This window comes from Haematobia irritans, chromosome 3, assembly GCF_050003625.1.
Source record: "Haematobia irritans isolate KBUSLIRL chromosome 3, ASM5000362v1, whole genome shotgun sequence".
NCBI classification, from domain to species: Eukaryota; Metazoa; Arthropoda; class Insecta; order Diptera; family Muscidae; genus Haematobia; species Haematobia irritans.
This window is the reverse complement of record NC_134399.1, coordinates 126,676,672-126,702,004: the sequence shown is the minus strand read 5'-3', so window position 1 is coordinate 126,702,004 and position 25,333 is coordinate 126,676,672. Positions and strand designations below refer to the sequence as shown.

Here is a 25,333-nt window from a genome sequence, read left to right as displayed (position 1 = left end):
ACCCTCAGAAATGTCTCCAGCATTACTGAGGTGGAATAATCCACCGCTGAAAAACTTTTTGGTGTACGGTCGATGCAGGAATCGAATCCATGACCTTGTGTATGCAAGGCGGGCATGCTAACCATAGCACCACGGTGGCTCCCAAATTTTCTATAGAAACAAAATTGTATAAAGTACTAAAAATTTGACAAATTTTTCTATAAAAATAAAATTGAGAGAAATTTTTTTTAGAAATAATTCTTAGAAACAATTTTCTTAGAAATAACACTTTTGTAAAAACTTTTTTTTTGTAGAAATAAAATTCCTTAAGAGAATATGTCATAGCAATAAAATTTAGAGAAAGCTGTGAATGGAAATAAAATCTTTAGAAAATTTTCTATAGAAATAAAGTCTTGACAAAATTTTCTATAATAATAAAATTTAAAAAAAAAAATAAAATATTGCCAAAATTGTCTATAAAAATAAAAATTTGTAAAATTTTTTTATAAAAGCAAAATTTTGAGATTCTTTTTTAGAGAAATAAAACTTTGAGAAACTATTCTTTAAAAACAAAAACCACATAAATAAAATTCTTGAAGAAAATATTCAATGGAACAATGTTCTTGAAGAAAAAATGTCTATATTTATAAATAAAATTCCTGATTTCGAGAGACTTTTCCATAGAACAAAAACTTTCAGAAATTTTTCCATAGAAATGAAATGTTGTGAAAAATTTCTATAAAAATAGAATTTTTAAGAAATAAAATTCTTGAAGAAAATTTTATATAGAAATATCATTTTGAGAATATTTTCTAAAGAAGTAAACATTTTGACAAAATTTTCTATAGCAAAAAATAAAAAAAAATATATAGCATTAAAATTTTGAGAAACTTTTCCAAAGAAATAAAACATTCAGACATAGACTTTGAGAAAAATTTCTGTAGAAATAAAATTGTGACAATATTTTGAGAAAATTTTCAATAGAAATAAAATTATGAGAACATTTTTCAATTGAAATAAAATTTTGATAAAATTGTCTATAGAAATAAAATTTTGACAAAATTTTCTATATAAATAAAATTTTGACAAATTTGTCTATAGAAATAAAATTGTGACAAAATTTTCTAGAGAAATAAAATATAGAAAAAATTTTACATAAAAATAAAAATTTGGCAAAATTTTCTATAGAAATAAAATTTTGACAAAATTTTCTGTGAAAATTAAATTTTGAAAAAGTGGTCTAAAAACACAAAATTAAATTTCCTTCATATTTTGTGTAAAAAATGTTTTGCGTGAGCTTTAATAAATCATTGCGTATTTAAGGACTATGCTTTTAAATTTCTTCACTTTGATTTTTCACTTGCATTTGAGGACAACCAATAACTCCCCACATTAAATACAAATATATAAACACGAATGGAATTGATGTTGACTTACCTTAATTCTCGTCCTGGCTCGGCACGTACATGCGGTGTCTGTATGGATTCACGAAATATTGCACCACCTTCACCCTCTACACGTAAAGCGTGAGCTCCAATGGTGACTTCATCTCGATTTACGGAAAATAAATTTCTTCCGTTTGTATCATTGATGCGAAATGATGTCGCCAAGCATTCAAGCTTATCGTGGCCCAGAAATAAATGATTTTCCAGCAGACCATCCGGACCACGTGTATTGATTGAAAAATTACGTGATGATTCTGTGGAAAAGACAGAAAACATAACACAAATTTCGTTGAAAATAAGGCAGAATGAAATATTCACAATTCAAAGTTAAGTTGGCACTTAAATGTTTACAGATGTATATGGCGATATTCGAGTTTTATGTAGATGTCGATGAAGGTATGTATTAATGTACGAGTATTAACAAAATACAGATTGACACAAATGACAAATATTTTGTGAAATTATGATAAACAGTTTGAATTACTACACAGCAAAAAACAAAAAAGCGTCACCAAAAACACAAAATCGGATCGTAGAAACAATGAATTTCACACGGTATTGTCATACGTTGCATAGTAGTTCCAAATTGTTGTTTTTGGAAATAATTCCGGAACTGGTAAAAATATCAGTATTTTTGTGAAAGCTGAGGTGCACCCAGAGAAGGAATATGATCACCTCAAACATGTTTTAAGAACAAAATGTTATTTTTTGGGTAGTGACCATGTAACATGGTTTTCGCAACCATGTTATTTTCTCGGATATCATGTATCTGATTTCGGCAAGCAGGTTATATTTGACGAGAAAATAAAATTTTAGAGATAAACATGTTACATGGTCACCATACAAAAATAATATTTTGCTCTTGAAACATGTTTGAGGTAATCATATTTCTTCTCTGCGTGTGGTTTCCTCTAAGTCTGCAAGTTTGTGGGTTCCACGTGATATTTTGGCAAATAAATAATTTTTAATTTCTTTATGATTTCTAATGCATCCTAAAGCTTGTCTCAAATGTTTGACCTGAAATATTTTCAAAAAATCACAATTTTTCTAGAATAGATTTACCCAGCAAAAACTCCTATTACCAGGTATGAGTACATGTATGCCTGCGTCAAATTGGTAACAACTTCCTCGTACATATATCAGTAGTAATACTTTTACACGGGCATGACATTGGAAGAAAGTACTTCCATGCAAACATACCAGCAGTCAAAAAATTAGTACTTCTTCGCAAGCATACCAGCTCTCCAAAAATAATATCTTTACCATAAAGATACCCAAAAAGTGCGAACTCACCCCTGTGGTTTTGTAATCCAACACACTATACCACGCTCCACGACATTGATCTATTCAATGATGAAAACAAAGGTATATTTTATTGGCAATTTTTTCTGAAATGTAATTTGGCATTACTTTTCGCTACTACCCAGCAAAAAACGCGTCGCCAAAAAAGTAATGAAAATGTTCTTTTTGGATCCGGAAGTGTTGCAAAATTAACGCAGAAGCAATGAATTTAACATGGGTTTGTCATAGGACAGAAGTCCTCCATTTCAACAGCCGTTGCACTGAATTTGCATCACTTCTTTAGGTGTGATCCGAATTCAATGTTTTGGATGTAAATTGAAAAATTCTGTGATATTTTGTCAAATAAATTATTATTATAATTTTTTCTAATTTTTAATGGATTCTAACTCTTGTCGGAAACGTTTGACCTCAAATATTTTCAAAAATTCACAATTTTTTCAGATTGGATTTAGCCTTTTTTCGACAAAATTTAAATGATTTCTATCATTTTATGAATTCTTACTCAGTTTTTAACCTATTTGAAACAAAAAAAGTAAAAATTACCCATTAATAGTATGAAAAAACCAAGTTATAAAAAATTGAATTACAAGAACTTCCTGGGTAGTTAAAATAAAGAACATCATTGGGAGTGCATCTTCTGGAAGAGCTTTTAAAGTTCTGTCTTTGGAGGAACTTCCAAATTTTTTTGCTGGGTATTAACGGTGCCCACTGTAGAGCCGAACCCGGACCTCAAGATATGATTTTGATTACCGGTATTAATAGAAAGAATCACTTTTTGCCTACACAGGTAATTTATTATTTTTAAATCCCAGGTAATACTTCAAGTAGTAACTTTTTGATTACTGAAAGATTCACCATTGCTTACCCAGTTTTTGCTGGGTAGCATTTTTTTCGACGAAACTTGAATAATATGTAAAATTTTTTATACCCACCACCATAGAATGGTGATGGGGGTATAACAAGTTTGTCATTCCGTGTGTAACACATCGAAATATCGATTTCCGACTATATAAAGTATATATATTCTTGATCAGGGAGAAATTCTAAGACGATATAAGCATGTCCGTCTGTCTGTCTGTTGTAATAACGCTGCAGCCTTCAATAATGGCGCGATCGTTCTGAAATTTGGCACAGATTCGTTTTTTGCTTGCAGGCAGGTCAAGTTCGAAGATCGGTCCAAGTTTTGATATAGTCCCCATATAAACCGATTTCCCGATTTGGGGTCTTGGGCTTATAAAAACTGTAGTTTTTATTCAATTTGCCTGAAATTAAAAATCTAAAGGTATTTTACGACCATAAAGAGGTGTGTCGAAAATGATCCGTATCGGTCCATGTTTTTATATAGCCCCTATAGAGACCGATCTCCCGATTTTGCTTCTTTGGCATCTAGAAATTGTATTTTCTATCCGATTTGCTGAAATTGAAAATCTACGGGTATTTTAGGACCATAAAGAGGTGTGTCGAAAATGGTCCGTATCGGTCCATGTTTTGATATAGCCCCTATATAGACCGATCTCCCGATCTTGGGCCTCTAGAAACTGTAGTTACTGTCCGATTTGCCTGAAATTTTAAATCTAGAAGTATTTCGGGAACACAAAAAGGTGCGCCGAAAATGGTGAGTATCGGTCCATGTTTAGGTATAGTCGCCGTATAGACCGATCTCCCGATTTTTATTCTTGGGCGTCTAGAAACTGTATTTATTACCCAATTTGGAAATTGAAATTGGAAATTTATAGGTATTTGAGGAACATTAGGAGGTGGTGAGTATTGGTCCATGTTTTGATATAGCCCCCATATAGACCGATCTCCCGATTTTGCTTCTTGGGATTCTAGAAACTGTATTTACTATCCGATTTGCCTGAAATTGGAAATCTATAGGTATTTTGGGACCATAAAGAGGTGTGTAGAAAATAGTCCGTATCGATCCATGTTTTGGTATAGCCCCCATATAGACCGATCTCCCGATTTTGCTTCTTGGGCGTCTAGAAACTGTATTTACTATCCGATTTGCCTGAAATTGGAAATCTATAGGTATTTTGGGACCATAAAGAGGTGTGTAGAAAATAGTCCGTATCGGTCCATGTTTTGGTATAGCCCCCATATAGACCCATCTCCCGATTTTGCTTCTTGGGCGTCTAGAAACTGTATTTTTCATCTGAAATGCCTGAAATTGGAAATCTAGAGGTATTTTAGGATTATAAAGAGGTGTGTCGGAAATGGTCCGTATCGGTCCATGTTTAGGTATAGTCGCCATATAGACCGATCTCACGATTTTTATTCTTGGGCTTCTATAAACTGTACTTATTACCCGTTTTGCCTGAAATTGGAAATCTAGAGCTATTTGAGGAGCATTAAGAGGTGGTGAGTATTGGTCCATGTTTTGGTATAGCCCCCATATAGACCTAACTTCCGAATTTATTTCTAGGACTTCTGGAATCCGGCTGACTGAACATGGTATGTGTCGACCCATGTTTTAGAATAGCCTCCCCATAGACCGATCTCCAGATTTAAATCCTTGGGCTTCTAGAAACCATAGGTTTTATCCGATTTGCATAAAAATTTAAATATTCTGGAATTTTAGACCCTCAAAAATCTGTATCGCATTTATTTTTACCTGTCCATTTGGCAAGGCATCGATATCGGCCGAATTAACTTCTTGAGGGTACACCCAAAGAAAAAATATTTTCCTCCGGAATGAAATTTTAGACAAACGAAATTCCTCTTTCGTATAAAGTATTTTCCATTACAGCAAACTAATCCGAATTTTTGATAAGCGATTCAACGATTGTCTCTAAAATTTGTGTCAAAAGAAAACTTTGCTTGTCTAAAATTTCGTTCCTCAGAAAACACTTCTTTCAGGGTACAGCAGGCGCACTGATCATGAAAATTGCTTGAAACTGAAAATAAAATTTCCAGATTTTACTCATCGTATTAATTTAAATAATGGCGGAAAACATCTACAGATTTAAAATTTAAAATCAAGGCGTTATTTCATTATATATACGATATGTTTATGATTTCTCTAAAACTCAAACAAAATTGGTTCTCATAAATCTAGAATCTGATCTGGTCTTCATGGGTAGAATCTTTAAATTTTTTCTTCGGGAAGCGTTCTGGTTGAACTGATGTGCTTGGGAGAAGATATTATCAAGTAACCCGCTACGACGAAGAGTTTTCAAAGTAAACTATTATATTTGATTCATGGTGGTGGGTATTTAAGATTCGGCCCAGCCGAACTTACTGCTGTAGAAATTTCTACGAAAGACTGTCATCCACAATCGAATTACTTGGGTTGTGGTATCTTCAAACTTCTTAACATCGTTTTCTAAATTGTGATTTCGTCCATACGTGGATTATATTAGATTATATATTGAAATATGGGTGTCGCTTATATGGGGGCTATATAAAATTATGAACTTGATATGGACCAATTTTTGTGTGATTGGGGATCGATTTATCTTAGGCCTACATATAACTATAGACATATGGACCTAGTTAGGCATGGTTGTTAACGGTCATATACTGGCACAATGTACCAAATTTCAACTGACTCTGATGAAATTTGCTCCCCCAAGAGGCTCCAAAACCAAATCTCGGGATCGGTTTATATGGGGGCTATATATGATTATGGCCTGATATATTTCACCAGATCGGATAAATTTTGCTTCTCCAAAAGGCACCGGAGGTCAAATCTGGGGATTGGTTTATATGGAGGCTATATATAATTATGGACTGATATGAACCAGTTCCTGCATGGTTATTGGATACCATATATTAACATCACGTAGAAAATTTCAACCGAATCGGTTGAATTTTGCTCTTCCAAGGGGCTCCGGAGGTCAAATCTTGGGATCGGTTTATATGGGGGCTATATATAATTATGGACCGATTTCAACCAATTTTTGCATTGGCGTTTGAGGACATATATTAACACCACGTACCAAATTTCAACTGAATCAGATGAATTTTGGTCATCCAACAGGCTCCAGAGGTCAAATCTGGTGATCGGTTTATATGGGGGCTATATATAATTATGGACCGATTTCAACCAATTTTTGCATTGGCGTTTGAGGACATATATTAACACCACGTACCAAATTTCAACTGAATCAGATGAATTTTGGTCATCCAACAGGCTCCAGAGGTCAAATCTGGTGATCGGTTTATATGGGGGCTATATATAATTATTAACCGATGAGGGCCAATTTTTGCATAGTTGTTAGAGATCATATACTTACACCATGTACCGAATTTCAGCCGGATCGAATGAAATTTGCTTCTCTTAGAAGCTCTGCAAGCCAAATCGTGGGATCGGTTTATATGGGGGCTATATATAATTATGGACCGATGTGGACCAATTTTTGCTTGGTTGTTAGAGATCATATGCTGACACCATGTACCAAATATCAGCCGGATCGGATGAAATTTGCTTCTCTTAGAGGCCCCGCAAGCCAAATTTGGGGGTCAGTTTATATGGGGGCTATACGTAAAAGTCGACCGATATAACCCATTTGGCCTTAGAGCAATATTCCGATGTGTTACAAACGGATATAAAAATATGAACAAATCGAGTTATAAAAAATTTAATTAAAGATGTTCCTGAGTAGTTAAAATGATGAACATCTTTAGGATGACATTTTTGGAAGTGCTTAAAGTCGTGCTTGTAGAAGAACTTTCATTAACTCGGGTGAAATAGTGCATTTCTGTAAATGAGGTTACTGAGGCTCCACTTAAATCTGAACCGATTTCAACCAAACTTGGCACACTGTTACTGTCTGTTGAAATCACATAGGTCACAGGTAGTTGTTGTTGATGTAGGTTAGATGGTATTGTAAATGGACCACTTTTACGTATAGTCCCCATATAAACCGTTTCCCAGACTCCTGAAGGAACAAATTTCATCCCTTCATAATTACCCAGCAAAAAAATTTGGAAGTTCTTCCAAAGGCACAACTTTAAAAGCACTTCCAGAAAACGCACTCCCAATGATGTTCTTTATTTTAACTACTCAGGAAGTTCTTTTAATTCAATTTTTATAACTTGTTTTTTTTTTCATACTTTTAATGGGTAATTTTAACTTTTTTTGCTTCAAATAGGTTAAAAACACAGTAAGAATTCATAAAATGGTACAAATCATTTAAATTTTGTCGCAAAAAAATGCTAAATCCAATCTGAAAAATTGTGCATTTTTGAAAGTATTTGAGAATCCATTAAAAATTATAAAAAAATATAAAAATTATTTTTTGGACAAAATATCACAGAATTTTTTAATTTGAAGCCGAAACATTGAATTCGGATCACACCTAAAGAAGTGATGCAAATTCAGTGCAACGGCTGTTGAAATGGAGGACTTCCGTCCTATGACAAGCCAATGTTAAATGCATCGCTTCTGCGTCAATTTTGCACCACTTTTATTTTTTTTTTATTTTATTTATTTATTTGTATATTTCTACACAGCAAGACAATGTCTTATAATTATAGTGCAGATTTCAATAGTTGAATAATATCCATCTTTCGGATCCAAAAAGAACATTTTCATTACTTTTTTGGCGACACTTTTTTGCTGGGTATATATAGAGCCCCCTTATAAACCGATCCACAACCCTGCAGTTGATCGAATAGGTTTATAATTATATATAGCCCCCGTATAAAAACCCATCCCCATCCTCATCTTGTACTTCCTGGAAGAGCCAAATTTCATCTGATCCATTTGAAATTCGGTAATTATGCAAAAAAAATTTTCATATAGGTCCATAATTATATATAGACCCTCCACATATAAACCGACCCCTCAGGAGCATTTTGGAGGAGCAAAATTTCATTCGATCCAGTTAAAATTGGTTACTTTTATGTATTTGTTTGAACCAATTGTCGAAACACGTTGTCACATTTGTCGAAAAACGTTGACCTCTCTTTTCATTTTTTGCGTACGGGAATAAAAATTGTCATTTGGTGCCAATTCAGGACTATACGCAGACGACCGATATTTGGAGTGCTCAAGAATGCATTTGCTGGAGCCGATGTGTAAGAGCTCCCATTGTCGGGCTCAAGAGAGATCCATCTTAGGCGTGTGATTTTCCTGATTTTTTGGAAGACAAGCGTGCAAATAAATGATTGTGTACCACTCAGAATTGACTGTTCTGCGTTTTTCTGGTGTTACGATTGCCACACGTCCAATTTTTCTGAAAATTTTGCTTGGAAAGAGCTTCGTGCTCGTATTCATTTTGTTGGATTTGGCTCATTTTGAAACACCCATACAATCGGCTGTATTTTCCTTTAAGGCTAATACGCATAAATTCACGATTCTTCACCTGTCAGCAAAGCGATCGCATTTTTGTAGCATTTTTTTAGACCAATAGACACGAGTCTTTTTTGAGCAATTGACTAATTGTATGGGATCCAACGCGAACAAATTTTTGACGGTCAAATAATTATGCAATATTAAAAGTGTGCTGATTCCAGTAATATCTAAGGTTGTCTATCAATAACATATCAGTTGGCGCACAGCATCCATGGTTTCAGGAACAACAACTGATTTTCGACGACCTTCACGAAATTCGTCTTGGAGTGAACTAAGACCTACAACCGAGGTCCTAGTTCACTCCACCGTACCATCGATAAACACTGGTCCTTGATGGAGCTTCATCGCCAAAAAATGAAACAAGTTCATCCATGCACTGTTATTGAGTTAATACACGTCGAATGTTGTAGAAAATAATCGCAGAAAAATGTTCACGATTTAATTACATTTTCCAAATACTATGCAGATAGCTTTGACCAATCCCACATTTTAATATTTGAGCCTTCTTTTAAATGTCTGCAAAATTAAGTCGTTGACCAATATTCCACTTTAAAGACATTCGAATACCTAAGTCTGTTTGTATTTTATTTAGCCAGGTATTTGTACGATTTCAAGGATATCATGTCACCTGTAGTTATTTTTTTTTTTCATGGATATTCAATGTACGTGAATATGCCATTGAGATGTCTAGGTCCTATCTTAGACATATCCCATGCTAACACCATGCTTGACATTTTAGCACAGGGCAATATTTTAAGATTAGTAATTTTGTGATAAAAGCGTTAACAACGGAAATAGAATTTGCTGTCCTATACATCATTGCATAGAATGCGACGAGGACTACGATGACGGCGACTATACCCTCCCCACCTATTTCAAATGTCCTTCGCTTATTTATGTGAATGTGATTTTTTTTTCTATGCTTTGTGGTTTTGTCATCTTATCGTTTTGTTGGAGATTTTTTTTCCATTCCATTCTTCGTGGCTTGTGTTTTCATTCCGGTGTCATTTTCACTCGAAATATACTCATGTACGATTTTCATCTATCATTGGACTTTATCTGAAATTGTGCATCGCACACTCTCTCCATACAAACGAACCATCTTACCTCAACAACTATAGATACGCATACGAATTCACATACGTTGAAATTGTGGTTCAGACCATGTGAATGTATTCGAAGGATGCGCTGTTTATTTCTGCAGTGATTTATTACTGTGAGAGTGTGTGAAGTGGTAGCGATGATTGTGTTTGTGTTCAAGTTCGAATGAGTGATGAGAAACATTTGTTTATGGCAATTTGATTTTCGATGAAACTCTTTAATGCCAAATATCAGTGGGATCTGTATATATTTCTTGCCTATAGAGTAAGGGCAGGCGAATTCATGGACTCTTCAGAAAATGAATACCAAGGGAGAAATAATGTTAAATTTCTTGATTAACATTAAACTCGTATGGAGAAAATATATTTTTACCACAATAAATGGTCCAATGGTGAGCAAAAAATCAAAAAAGATTTATTTTCCAAAAAATACATTTTACAAAAAAATTGTTTCGGTAGTAACTAGTACCTTGCTTTGAGCAACGGATTCAACTAAATTTAAGCACACTTCAAAATAAAGTTTATTTGGATTCAGAAATTTGATTTTCCTTTAACTATTTTGGTGTCGCTTCCGAGTCACATATGCAGACTTTTTAAAATAACGACATTTTTAGGAAACCATTGAGCTTTAAATCCGGGAGCCACCGAGGTGCAATGATTAGCATGCTCGACTTGCTTACAAAGGCCCATGGGTTCTATCCATGGTCGCCACTCGAACCAAAAACAATCAAAGTTTGAAGAAAATTTTACCAAAAAACTACCAAAAAAGAAAATCTTATTTTGCAGCTTTTGATAAAATGTATGTGGTAATTATGAAAAAAATCTTTCTTTGAAAGAAATGATTTATTACTTTATTTTAGAAGTTTATTTACTATTTTATGATTACTCCCAATAGTGGCAATTTATTTGGGAGTATTAATATCCTTTGAATTATAAATATGTCGATGTTTTAAATATTTTTAGCTTGTACCAACTAAAAGAAAGTTGAAATTTGGTCAAGGGAAAACGCGTGTAAATCGGTGAAATCGTTTATTTAAAAAATCAAATTAAATTTCTTTTTCAAGTTCAATTAGTATAAAATTCAGGAAAAATATTCAGTTAGGCTTTCGCTTTTCCAAATCCGAATTGCCGGGAATCACGCTTGACACCTGCCATCAGATTTTGTACAGCCACCTTGTCCACTTTCTTCGCCGCAGAAAGCCAGTTTGCCTTGAACTGCTGCTCGTCCTTAGCAGTTTTTTTGGTCTTCTTTAGGTTCCGCTTGACAATAGCCCAGTATTTCTCAATTGGGCGGAGCTCTGGCGTGTTGGGAGGGTTCTTGTCCTTGGGAACCACCTGCACGTTGTTGGCGGCGTACCACTTCATGGCCTTTTTACCGTAATGGCAAGATGCCAAATCCGGCCAAAACAGTACGGAACAACCGTGTTTCTTCAGGAAAGGCAGCAGACGTTTATTCAAACACTCTTTCACGTAAATTTCTTGGTTGACAGTCCCGGAAGCTATGAAAATGCTGCTTTTCAAGCCACAGGTACAGATGGCTTGCCAAACCAGATATTTCTTTGCGAACTTTGACATTTTTATGTGCTTGAAAATATCTGCTACCTTTCCCTTTCTTTTTGCCGTATAAAACTCCTGTCCCGGAAGCAGCTTGAAGTCGGCTTTGACGTAGGTTTCGTCGTCCATTACCACGCAGTCAAACTTCGTCAGCATCGTCGTGTACAGCCTCCGGGATCGCGCTTTGGCCGTCGTATTTTGTTTATCATCGCGATTTGGAGTCACTACCTTCTTGTAGTGACTTTATGACTAAAAGTAAGAATTAAAATGCTTAAATATGTTGACCTAATATTGACTTTATAGACATTTTTTTTAGTCAACATTTTTTCTTGTATAGGAAATAATATCAAAATTTTATTTTCCTATAAGTTTTTTTTGTCAAAATTTTTTTTCTTTAGAAAATTTTGTTAACATTGTATATCTAGAGAAAAATCTTTCAAAATTTTATTTTTATAGAAAATTTTCTCAAAATTTTATTTCTATAGCAAATTTTGTCAAAATTTTATTTCTATAGAAAATTTTTTTAAAATTTTATTTCTATAGATAATTTCGTCAACATTTTATTTCTACTGAAAATGTTATCAACATTTTATTTCAATAAAACATTTTGTCAAATTTTATTTCTATAGGAAATTTATTAAAATTTTATTTGTACAGAAAATTTTGTCAAAATCTTATTTCTATAGAAAATTTTGTCAAAATTTTATTACTATAGATAATTTTGTTAAAACTTTATTTCAATAAAAAAATTTTTTCAAAATTTTACTTCTATCGGAAATTTTGTAAAAATTTATTTTTTTGAGAAGTTTGTCAAAATTTAATTTTCATAGAAATTTTTGTCAAAATTTTATTTCTATAGAAAATTATGTCAAAATTCTATTTTTATAGAATTTTTTTTTTTTCAAAACTTAATTTTTATATAAAATTTTATCAAAATATTATTTCTATAGAACAGTTTGTCAAAATTTTACTACTATACAAAATTTTCTCAAAATGTTATTTCTATAGAACATTTTGTGAAAATTTTATTTCTATAGAAAATGCTGTCAAAATTTTGTTTCTATTGCAAAATTTGTCAAAAGTTTATTTCTATAGAAAATTTTGTCAAAATTTTATTTCTATAGATAATTTTGTTAACATTTCATTTCTATAGAAAATTTTGTCAAAATTTTATTTCTATAGAAAATTTTGTCAAAATTTTATTTTTATAGAACCTTTTGTCAAAATTTTATTTTTATAGATAATTTTGTCAACATTTTTTTTCTATAGAACATTTTTTTAAAATTTTATTTCTATAGAAAATTTTTTCAACATTTTATTTCTTTACAAAATTTTATTTTTATACCCACCACCATAAAATGGTGACGGGGTATAATAAGTTTGTCATTCCGTTTTAACACATCGAAATATCGATTTCCGACTATATAAAGTATATATATTCTTGATCAGGGAGAAATTCTAAGACGATATAACGATGTCCGTCTGTCTGTTGAAATCACGCTACAGTCTCCAATAATGAAGCAATCGTGCTGAAATTTTGTACAAACTCGTCTTTTGTCTGCAGGTAGATCAAGTTCGAAGATGGGCTATATCGGTCCAGGTTTTGGTATAGTCCCCATATAAACCGACCTCCTGATTTGGGGTCTTGGGCTTATAGAAATCGCTGTTTTTATCCAATTTGCGTGAAATTTTAAATCTAGAGGTATTTTATGACCATAAAGAGGTGTGCCAAAAATGGTGAGTATCGGTCCATATTTTGGTATAGCCCCCATATAGACCGATCTCCCGATTTTACTTCTTGGGCTTATAGAAACCGCAGTTTTTATCCAATTTACCTGAAATTGGAAATCGAGAGGTACTTTAGAACTGTAAAGAGGTGTGCCAAAAATGGTGAGCATCGGTCCATGTTTTGGTATGGTCCCCATATAAACCGACCTCCCGATTTGGGATCTTGGGCTTATAGAAATCGTATTTTTTATCCAATTTGCCTGAAATATGAAATCTAGAGGTAGTTTATGACCACAAAGAGGTGTGCCAAAAATGGTGAGTATCGGTCCATATTTTGGTATAGCCCCCATATATACCGATGTCCCGATTTTACTTCTTGGGCTTCTAGAATCCGAAGTTTTTATCCAATTTTCCTGAAATTGGAAATCTAGAGGTATTTTCTTATAAATCCAGAATCTGATATAGTCCTCATAGGTGAAATCTTTAAATTTATCTTCGGGAAGTGTCCTCAAGCCCTCCTGAAATTTCAAAGGAAACCTTAATATTTGCTTCATGATGGTGGGTATTTAAGATTCGGCCCGGCCGAACTTACTGCTGTATATACTTGTTATAGAACCTTTTGTCAAAATATTTATTTCTATAGACAATTTTGTCAAAATTTTATTTCTATAGAATTTTTTTTTTTAAATTTTGGCAGAATTCAAATTTTTATTTCAATAGAATATTTTTTCAAAAAAAAATTTTTTAATTTTATTTCCATAGAAAATTTGGTCACAATTCAAATTTTTACTTCTATAGAAAATTTTGTCAAAATTTTATTTCTATAGAATTTTTTTTTTAAAATTTTGGCAGAATTCAAATTTTTATTTCAATAGAATATTTTTTCAAAAAAAAATTTTTTAATTTTATTTCCATAGAAAATTTGGTCACAATTCAAATTTTTACTTCTATAGAAAATTTTGTCAAAATTTTATTTCTATAGATAATTTTGTTAAAATTTATTTTCTATAGAAAATTTTGTCAAAATTTTATTTCTATAGAAAATTTTGTAAAAATTTTATTTCTATAGAAAATTTTGTAAAAATTTTATTTCTATAGAAAATTTTGTAGAAATTTTAGTTTTATGGAAAATATTGTCAAAACTTTATTTCTACAGAAAATGTTTTTAAAAATTTTATTTCTATAGAAAATTTTGTCACAATTTTATTTCTATAGAACAAACCGTCAAATTTTTATTTTTGTGTAGAAAATTTTGTCAAAAAATTATTTCTATAGAAAATTTTGTCAAAATTTTATTTCTGTAGAAAATTTTGTAAAAATTTTATTCTTAGAGAAATTTTTGTCAACATTTTGTTTCTATGGAAAATATTGTTCAAATTTTATTGCTTTAGAAAATTTTGTAAAAATTTTATTTCTATCGAAAATTTTGTCAAAATTTTATTTCTATAGAAATTTTTTTTAAATTTTATTTTTATGGATTTTTTTTAATTTTATTTCTATAGAAAATTTTGTCAAAATTTTATTTCTATAGATAATTTCATCAAAATTTTATTTCTATAGATAATTTCGTCAAAATTTTATTTCTATAGAAAATTTAGTCAAAATTTTATTTCTATAGAAAAATTTTTCAAATTTTTTTTTCTATAGAAAAATTAGTCAAAATTTTATTTCTGTAGAAAATTTGTGAAATTCCTTTCGGCCGCGCGAACCAGAAAATATCAATTCTATTAGTGCTGTCTAGAATCTGCATTAAATCAGGTCATCGTCAACGTACATTTTAGCTATAATTCGGTTCTATTTGGAAAGCAGTGATTACTTTTTCTCTGCTTTACTATCTTGTTGAAATATTTCCAAATTTTTTACTGGGGAGGGTTACGATGGAACAATAGGAAGCACATTATGTTCTCCTTTCAGGAAACGTGGAGAGAAATGTTTCCTGATAATTTCAATCAATTAATTTATTCGTAGGTGATGGGATATTATTTTGAATCCTTGTTGAAATTGATCGAAATTTCCCATTCACCATCTCTTTCCAGCAGACATTTCAACAAAGTTTCATTTCTAAATAAGGAGATGTTGGCATATAATATTTAACAAATTTGAATTATTCAAAAGGAATGCCTTGCTACATTTCCGATTAACAATGTCTATAGTTTGGAAAAGTTTTAGTTCATTAAAATTCTCCCAAAGCATATGGAGGTTAATAAAAACACAAACACATCATGATTTAACAAAATTATAACCTAAAGGTAAATATAGTTTTGGCCAAATGGTTTTGTGTAAATAACAAATATCATTCACACATTCTATCACAGATTTATCAATCACAAAGGACCAATGATATTCGTAACTATAGCCCACAATGTGGACGAACAATGACTTTCAACAACAAAATTGCCTTAGAACAAATCACAAGAAATCCAAATGGTAAATACGCTGAACACAACAATTCACACATGAACACGAATGATAATATAAAGTGATAAGCCGGAAACTGGAATGAGAAGATAAGGATATAATCACCCATAAAATATCTAACACACGCACACACATTCATATATCCTGGCTCACACATATGAATGTTTAGTTATAAGGAAACAAATGCTCTGTAATTTATGCAAAAATCCCCAATGTAAATGACTAATCAGCATCTGTGTGTTAGATAAACATGAAACGAATGAATAAATAAATAAACTATTAAATATTTGCATTTGGTTTTGGGGTGTTGGAGCAAGCCATTATTATCAGGCATCAGGATATGGGGGATGTGTGGTAATTTAAGCATGTAAAAAGGATATTTAGAAATGCTAATTAGGTACAACACACAAGACATAATGATTAGCCTTAGTTGGAAAAATGACAAATGTGAGAAATTTATTCATATCAATATGACTATGACTAGGATGATGATGTTGAATTTTTATTATGTCTACAATTTAATTAATGAGATGCATAAGTTTTGTTTGAGGAATTTTTACCAGTATCGTACTTACCTATCGATATTGGCTGACCATGCCTAGAGCGTATCGATGATGCTCTTAACATATCCATAATTAAAGCTTGTCCAGTAAGTTGTATGCCTCCAGGAACGATTTTAAGTGGGCCCATGCCTTCCTATGAGAAAAATAAATAATTTTTGGTAGACTTAGTTTTAGGTCTAATAAATGATATTCATAATTTTTGTGATATAAAATTGTCATCTTTAGAATTTTAATTTACTCAATTAACCACAATTTTAATTGATGCTGAACATATTCATTAACAAATGACCCTTAACCCTTTCGACCCCAAAGTTGTCTGTGGGCAACGTCACGTGTTTAATGATCAGCGTTGTTTTTGGTTTTCTTATATGGTTGTTAATTAGTAAAGTTTTTTCATTAGTACTCGAAGGTCTCAGGGCAAATATATTCGCGAATTTAGAAAGAGGTTCTTATACATACACTGAAAAAAATATTGACCTAATATGGAAGATTATGCAACTTAAATTTTAGGACTCGAAATTTACGCAATGCTAAGGCCAAATTCTTTAAAATAATGACATTTTAATTAAAAGGACGTTTATAATCCTTGCTTCAAAATTTTTTTTCATTAAATTTAGAACGGAAATCTTGAAATTTTTCGTCCCTCTGTTGAAGTTGTAGATCTTTGAAGTAAGGCAAATGTTCCTTAAAATAAAGAAAAACATTTTTAATTTAAAAAATTGTCTTTAACTCAACTAACATATTGAATTTTTAAATTTAAGATAAAAACGCTTCAAGGATTTGCATCTTAGGTTTAAAGTTTTTTTTTTTTGCATTAAGAAAACAGTTTTTACTATGAAGTACTTGACATAATTTGGATTTTGAAAGTGAAATTTGTTTGTACATGAATACCCTCATTAATATATCGCAAAAAGAGAATAACAATTCGATGAATGAGATTAATTTTATCGATCCTAGATTTAAAGCCAGGGAGGTCCGTAAAAAGTCTTTATTTTAAAGAAGCCGCATCTTTGGCTCGGAATGAATACCAAACTCCTTAAAGAAAGGTCAAAATCTTTGGATCCAAGTAAATTTTTTTTGAGTGTACATGTAATGTTTTTCCAAAAATATAACAACAACTTTGACAATTTTAATTAAACCTTTTGTGGTAAATATCAACTAATATTGGTTTAGAAAGAAAAAATATTCCTATAGAAAAATATTGTCAATAATTAATTTCAATAAAAAAATTTTTAAACTTTTATTATTATAGAAAATTTTATTTTAAAAAAATTCAAAATTTTATTTCTATACTAAATTTTGTCAAAATTTTATCTCTATAGAAAATTTTATCAAAATTTTATTTCTATAGAAAATTTTGTCAAAATTTTATCTCTATAGAAAATTGTGTCAACATTTTATCTCTATGGAAAATTTTGTCAAAATTTTATTTCTATAGAAATTTTGCCAAAATTTTATTTCTGTAGAAAATTTTATTTCTATAGAAAATTGTGTTAAAATTTTGTTTCTTTAGAAAATTTTTTCAAAATTTTATTTCTATAGAACATTTTGTCAAAAATTTTATTTCTATAGAAAATTTCGTCAAAATTATATTTCTATAGAAAATTGTGTCAAAATTTTATTTCTTTAGAAAATTTTGTCAAAATTTTATTTCTAAGAAAATGTCAAAATTTTGTTTTTATAGGGAGCCACCGTGGTACAATGGTTAGCATGCCCGCCCTGCATACACCAGTTCGACCAAACACCAAAAAATTTTTTCAGCGGTGGATTATCCCACATCAGTAATGCTGGTGGCATTTCTGAGTGTTTCAATGCTTCTCAAAGTGGTTTCACGGTAACGTCGAACGCCGCTCGGACTAGGCTATAAAAACGAAGCTGCTTTTCAGTAAGCTAAACAGCTAATAGTGCAGCACTCAGTGATAAGAATGAAGTTCACCACTGTGGTATCGCAATGAGGCTGAAATATCGAGCTGCCACTCAGCCCATTGTTCCCATTACTTTTAGATAAGTCTTAGCAAGTACGTTATTTATTATACACTCCACCATAGGATGGGGGTATATTAACTTTGTCATTCCGTTTGTAACACATCGAAATATTGCTCTAAGACCCCATAAAGTATACATATTCTGGGTCGTGGTGAAATTCTGAGTCGATCTGAGCATGTCCGTCCGTCGTCTGTTGAAATCACGCTAACTTCCGAACGAAACAAGCTATCGACTTGAAACTTGGCACAAGTAGTTGTTATTGATGTAGGTTGGATGGTATTGCAAATGGGCCATTTCGGTCCACTTTTACGTATAGCCCCCATATAAACCGATCCCCCGAGTTGGCTGCGGAGCCTCTAAGAGAACCACTAAAATTTGAAAGAACCAAATAACTTTCTGGCGGAAGTTATTCGCATACCAGCAGCCAAAGCCACAGTTGTTTGAAGCAATGCCTGGCATAGTGATCACATAGGACTTATGTGAAAATTGTTTTCTAAAATTTTATTTCCAAAAGTTTATTTCTATAGAAAAGTTTGTCAAAATTTTATTTCTAAAGAAAAATTTGTCAAATTTTGTTTCTATAGAAAATTTTGTCAAAATTTTATTTTTATGAAAATTTTTTCCAAAATTGTCTTTCCAAATAAAAATGTTCAAATATGTTATATCTATAGAAAATTTTTCAAAAATTTTATTTATATAGAAAATTTTGTCAAAATTTTATGTCCATAGAAACATTTCCAAAATTTGTCCAAAATATTTATCCAAAATTTTATTTCTACAGAAAAAATTTCCAAAAATTTATTTCAATGGAAAATTTTTCCGAAATCCATATCGATCCATAATTACATATAGCCCCATATAAACCGATCCCCCGATTTGACTTACGGAGCCTCTAAGAGAACCAAATTTCATTCGATCCGGCTTAAATTTGTTACATGGTGTTAGTATATGGTCTCTCACAACCATTCAAAAATTAGTCCATATCGGCCCATAATTATATAAAGCGTCCATATAAACAGATCCCCATATTTGGGTTCCGGAGCCTCAAAGAGAAGCAAATTTCATCCGATCCGCCTGAAATTTGGTACATGATATTGGTATATGGTCTCTAACAACCATGCAAAAATTAGTCCACATCGGCTCATAATTATATATAGCCCCCATATAAACCGATCCCCAGATTTGACTTCAGGAGCCTCTTAGATGAGCAAAAGTTATCCGATCAGATTGAAATTTGGTTAGTTTATGGTCTCTAACAACCATGCAAGAAATGGTCCATAGTTTATGGTCTCTAACAACCATGCAAGAAATGGTCCATAATTATATATAGCCCCCATATAAATCGATCCCAAGATTTGTTCTCCGGAGCCTCTTAGAGGAGCAAAATTCATCCGATCTGGTTGAAATTTGCAACGTTGTTTTAGTATAAGGCCGCTAATAACAATGCCAAAATTGGTCCATATCGGTCCATAATTATATATAGCCCCCATATAAATCGATCCACAGATTTGTCCTCCGGAGCCTCTTGGAGGAGCAAAATTCATCCGATCCGGTTGAAATTTGTAACGTTGTGTTAGTATAAGGCCGCTAATAACCATGCTAAAATTGGTCCATATCGGTCTATAGTTATATATAGCCGATCCCCAATCACACAAAGATTGGTCCATATCGGTTCATAATCATGGTTGCCACTCGAGCCAAAAATAATCTACTAAAATTTTATTTCTATAGAAAATTTTTTCAAAATTTAATATCTATAGAAAATTTTGTCAAAATTTTATTTCTTAAAATTTTATTCGGTTTATAATCATGGTTGCCACTCGAGCCAAAAATATTCTACCAAAATTTTATTTCTATAGAAAATTTTTTTAAAATTTTATTTCTATATAAAATTTTTTCCAAATTTTATTTCTATAGAAAATTTTGTCAAAATTTTATTTCTATATAAATTTTTTCCAAATTTTATTTCTATAGAAATTTTTTTTCCAAATTTTACTTCTATAGAAAATGTTGTCAAAATTTTATTTTGTCAAAATTTTATTTCTATAGAAACTTTAAACTTAATTATATACGTATTTAATCTGCATTTTCTAGTTAAATATATACCACGTATGGACTATGTGGTATATATTACGGTGTTAGGAAGTTTTAAGATACCTTGCCATCGGCAAGTGTTACCGCAACCCAAGTAATTCGATGGTGGATGACAGTCTTCAGTAGAATTTTCTACGCAATTCATGGTAGAGGGTACATAAGCTTCAGCCTGGCCGAACTTATGGCCGTATATACTTGTTAAAAATTTAATATAGTCCTTGAAAATCAATAAAAAAAAGAAAAATGTTTGTGTACATTTATGAAAGCAAAGTCGACTATCAAAACTCTTTTTGGGAGGTTCGAGTGTAATTCACATTGGATTTAGTGAATTATCTGCATTTATTTTGGTCGTTCCGAAACGATCGTTTTATAAATTTCTTCATTCAAATGAATTTAAAAGGCACAACTTCTTAAGCAATGCAAAGGTTCTAAAAACTGAGTACTTTCATCGTATGACAAGCCCATGTAAAAGTCATTGGAGATGATCCAAGTTTGCACTAGTTCTGGATCACAAATTGGGGATCCAAACTACTTTTTTGGAAGCTCTTTGTTTGCTGGGTAACCTAACCTACACCTTCCTATCCAAGGTGAGAAATATCATCAGCATAGTTTAACTGCCAATTGGTTGACAGATAGATGGATCAAAAACTACTAGAATCACTAATTCCGGGTTGGGAAACTCTCATCCTACAAAGTTGTAGGATATAAAATTGAAGTTGCTATGTCCCCTATATACTACACATTTCCCGAGTGATGCGACGCAGTGTATAACCCTATTCCTTATCGTCTCTTAATAAATAGACAAAACAAAAAATAATCACATCAACATTTTGTATCATGATCTTTACCTACCGTTGTGAATTCCATGACCTTAAGTATCCACAATGTCAGGCCCAAATTAATGATTATCAGCAGCATCAGGAGCACCAATAGTGTGTAAAGGCATTTCTTACGCCAACCAATTAAGCCCAAATTCATTTCAATGTCATCGACTAGACTGGAGCTATTGCTAAAACCCTTGGCCGTTGTAGTGGTCCCACTACCGCCACTGCTGCTGGCTTGCATTTTAGCCAAATGCTGATGGTGCTGTTGTTGTTTTGACGTTTGCCGTGAATTATTGGCCGTTGTGGCGAGTAGGTGATGTTGTCGTTTTGTTGCCGACGTGGAGGCAGAGGAAGATAAGGTTTTAGCTTTGAAATTTGATTTCAATTGACCGGCCGTAGGAGGATGAGATGATGCTTTTCCAGTGGCACATTTAGTGTCATGCACTAAATCTACCACACCATCAGCAATGAATGACGATGGAATTTGATGTGCTTTTGAAATGCCTGTAGATGCAGCAGATGCCACCAGAGGCAGAGTGTGTGTACGTCGTGTTGTACGTTGGGGGGTGATGGTAGTTTCACTGTTTCCGTTACAGTTTTCCGTAGCAGTTCCGTTTCCGCCAGTGATTAGTGAGGATGTGGACGACGAGGCATAGTTTACAACGGCTGTGTCTGTGATAATCACACCTGTACTGGTATTTATCACCGTCTTTGTATCATTTGCCTTGTTGCAATGATAATAGGGTCTATGCTGTTGTTGTGGTTCCGGGTAATGGCTATTCTCTTGAGGTGTCTGTTGATGTTGTTGGCCCCAATGGTATCTTATAAGGGTCGAATTGCTAGCAGGACTTCCTTTCGAATTGCTTGTTGTCGTCGTCGTCGTTGTACTGTAATCTTCACTTAAGGTTGTTGCACTTTCATTGGTTGCACCTATTGGCCTTTTAGTGGCAACATAACCATTTGTGGTAGCCTCCTTCTTGGCCAAGTTATTGTTGGTATGCAACTCTTCGTATTGCTTTTGTAACTCTTCTGCTTTCCCTTCTCTTTGTAGTTGTTGTTGCTTTTTTCTCTTAAATGTCGATGTGGGTGAAGTGAAGACAAAAGTCGAGACCTCTGAATTTTGTTGCAAATGCTGTAGGGTTTGTGTTCGTGTATCTCGTAGCTCTGTTCTATTCAAATCACTACCCGATATTGTAGTCGTTGAGGTTAGTTGAGGCAATGTTGCAACTGTAGTATTTGCCACTGATGATGTCGATGCATTAGAAGTCTGTGAAAGAATTTCAGGAGTTTGTAGTAAGGAGCCATTGATCGCATAACCATTACTTTTGCTACGAGGGGTTTGAATTTGGTTATTTGGTTTTAGATGTTTTTTTTTTAGTTTAGTTTTAAAATTGGTTGGATACGAGTTTAGATGAAGGTAAGTAAAGTTGGTTGATAGTGGTTATTTTGTTGGTTACATGATGGGGATATATATATTTTTTTGGTTAATCGATTTTTTTTTGGTGGTTGGTTGTGGTGATGGTGGTAGTGGTGGCATTATGCAAATGTTTTTTTTTTTTTTTTGATTTTAATGCATGGAGAGGAGGAATCGTAACAAGAAGAGATAATATGCAAATAACAAAATTTAAATATCATTAACTGGTTTAACTTTGGAAAATTTTCTATTTTAATTTTTTGTTAGCTACAAACAGATCATGCAATTTAATTTAAAAATAAAATTGATATGGAAATAAAAATGAATAAAATTATAATTACATTATGAAAACAAGTATATACGGCCGTAAGTTCGGCCAGGCCGAAGCTTATGTACCCTCCATCATGGATTGCGTAAAAATTCTTCTAAACACTGTCATCCACAATCAAATTACTTAAGTTGCGGTAACGCTTGCCGATGGCAAGGTATCTTAAAACCTCCTAACACCATCTTCTAAATTGTATGTAAGTCCATACGTGGTACATATGAAATCAAAAAGGATCGATCCAATACGTATATAATTCAGTTTGACAAAGTAGACATAAAATTTTGACAAAATTTTCTACAGAAATAAAATTTTAACAAAATTTTCTATAGAAATAAAATTTTCACAAAATTGTCTATAGAAATAAACTTTTGACAAAATTTTCTATAGAAATAAAATCTTGGTAGATTATTTTTGGCTAGAGTGGCAACCATGATTATGAACCGAATAAAATTTGAACAAAATTTTCTATAGAAATAAAATTTTGACAATGATGAAAATTTTATTATGAACCGAATAAAATTTTAACAAAATTTTCTATAGAAATAAAATTTTGACAAAATTTTCTATAGAAATAAAATTTTGGTAGACTATTTTTGGCTCTAGTGGCAACCATGATTATGAACCGATATGGACCAATTTTTGTGTGATTGGACCAATTTTGGTATGGTTGTTAGCGACCATATACTAACACCACGGTCCTAATTTGAACCAGATCGGATGAATTTTGCTCCTCCAAGAGGCTCCGGAGGTCAAATCTGGAGAACGTTTTATATGGGGGCTATATATAATTATGGACCGAAATGGACCAATTCTGGCACGCTTGTTAAATATCATATACTAACACTATGTTCAAAATTACAACCGGATTGGATGAAATTTGCTTCTCTTGGAGACTTCGTAAGGCAAATCTGGGGATCGGTTTATATGGGGGCTATATATAATTATGAACCGATGTGGACCAATTTTTGCATGGTTGTTAGAGACCATATACCAACATCGTGTACCGAATTTCAGCCGGATAGGATGAAATTTGCTTCTCTTTGAGGCTCCGCAACCCAAATCTGGGGATCGGTTTATATGGGCGCTTTATATAATTATGGACCGATGTGGACCAATTTTTGCATGGTTGTTAGAGACCATATACCAATACCATGTACCAAATTTCAGCCAGATCGGATGAAATATGCTTCTCTTAGAGGCTCCACAAGCCAAATCTGGGGATCGGTTTATATGGGGGCTACATATAATTATGGACCGATATGGACCAATTTTTGCATGGTTGTTAGAGACAATATACCAACATCATGTACCAAATTTCAGCCGGATCGGATGAAATTTTCTTCTCTTTTAGGCTCCGCAAGCCAAATCTGGGGATCGGTTTATATGGGGGCTATATATAATTATGGACCGATGTGGACCAATTTTTGCGTGGTTGTTAGAGACCATATACCAACACCATATACTAAATTTCAGCCGGATCGGATGAAATATACTTCTGTTAGAGACTCTACAAGCCAAATCTGAGGGTCCCTTTATATGGGGGCTATACGTAAAAGTGGACCGATATGGCCCATTTTCAATACCATCCGACCTACATCGATAACAACTACTTGTGCCAAGTTTCAAGTCGATAGCTTGTTTCGTTCGGAAGTTAGCGTGATTTCAACAGACGGACGGACGGATATATATAGAAATAAAATTTTGACAAACTTTTCTATAGAAATAAACTTTTGGAAAAATTTTCTATAGAAATAAAATTTTGGAAATAAAATTTTTGAAAACAATTTTCGCATAAGTCCTATGTAATCACTATGCCAGGCATTTCTTCAAACAACTGTGGCTTTGGCTGCTGGTATGCGAATAACTTCCGCCAGAAAATCATTTGGTTCTTTCAAATTTTAGTGGTTGTCTTAGAGGCTCCGCAGCCAACTCGGGGGATCGGTTTATATGGGGGCTATACGTAAAAGTGGACCGATATGGCCCATTTGCAATACCATCCGACCTACATCAATAACAACTACTTGTGCCAAGTTTCAAGTCGATAGCTTGTTTCGTTCGGAAGTTAGCGTGATTTCTACAGACGGACGGACGGACATGCTCAGATCGACTCAGAATTTCACCACGACCCAGAATATGTATACTTTATGGGGTCTTAGAGCAATATTTCGATGTGTTACAAACGGAATGACAAAGTTAATATACCCCCATCCTATGATGGAGGGTATAAAAAAGGCTGATTAAATACGTATATAACTAAGTTTGACAAAATTTTATATAGAAATAAAATTTTGATAAAA

At 32.7% G+C, this 25,333-nt stretch overlaps 1 protein-coding gene across 1 annotated transcript in view; it reads right to left on the bottom strand.

The window, feature by feature from the left end:
* Nucleotides 1-25,333, bottom strand: part of Scgdelta (sarcoglycan delta) — an 88,261-nt gene that overhangs the window by 23,973 nt on the left and 38,955 nt on the right. Inside the window, exons 3-5 of the mRNA XM_075301794.1 lie at nt 21,323-22,622; nt 16,403-16,523; nt 1,417-1,678 (exon numbers count right to left, since the gene is read on the bottom strand). Coding sequence (XP_075157909.1) covers nt 1,417-1,678; nt 16,403-16,523; nt 21,323-22,622 — 1,683 coding nt within the window. The remainder of the gene's footprint in view (nt 1-1,416; nt 1,679-16,402; nt 16,524-21,322; nt 22,623-25,333) is intronic.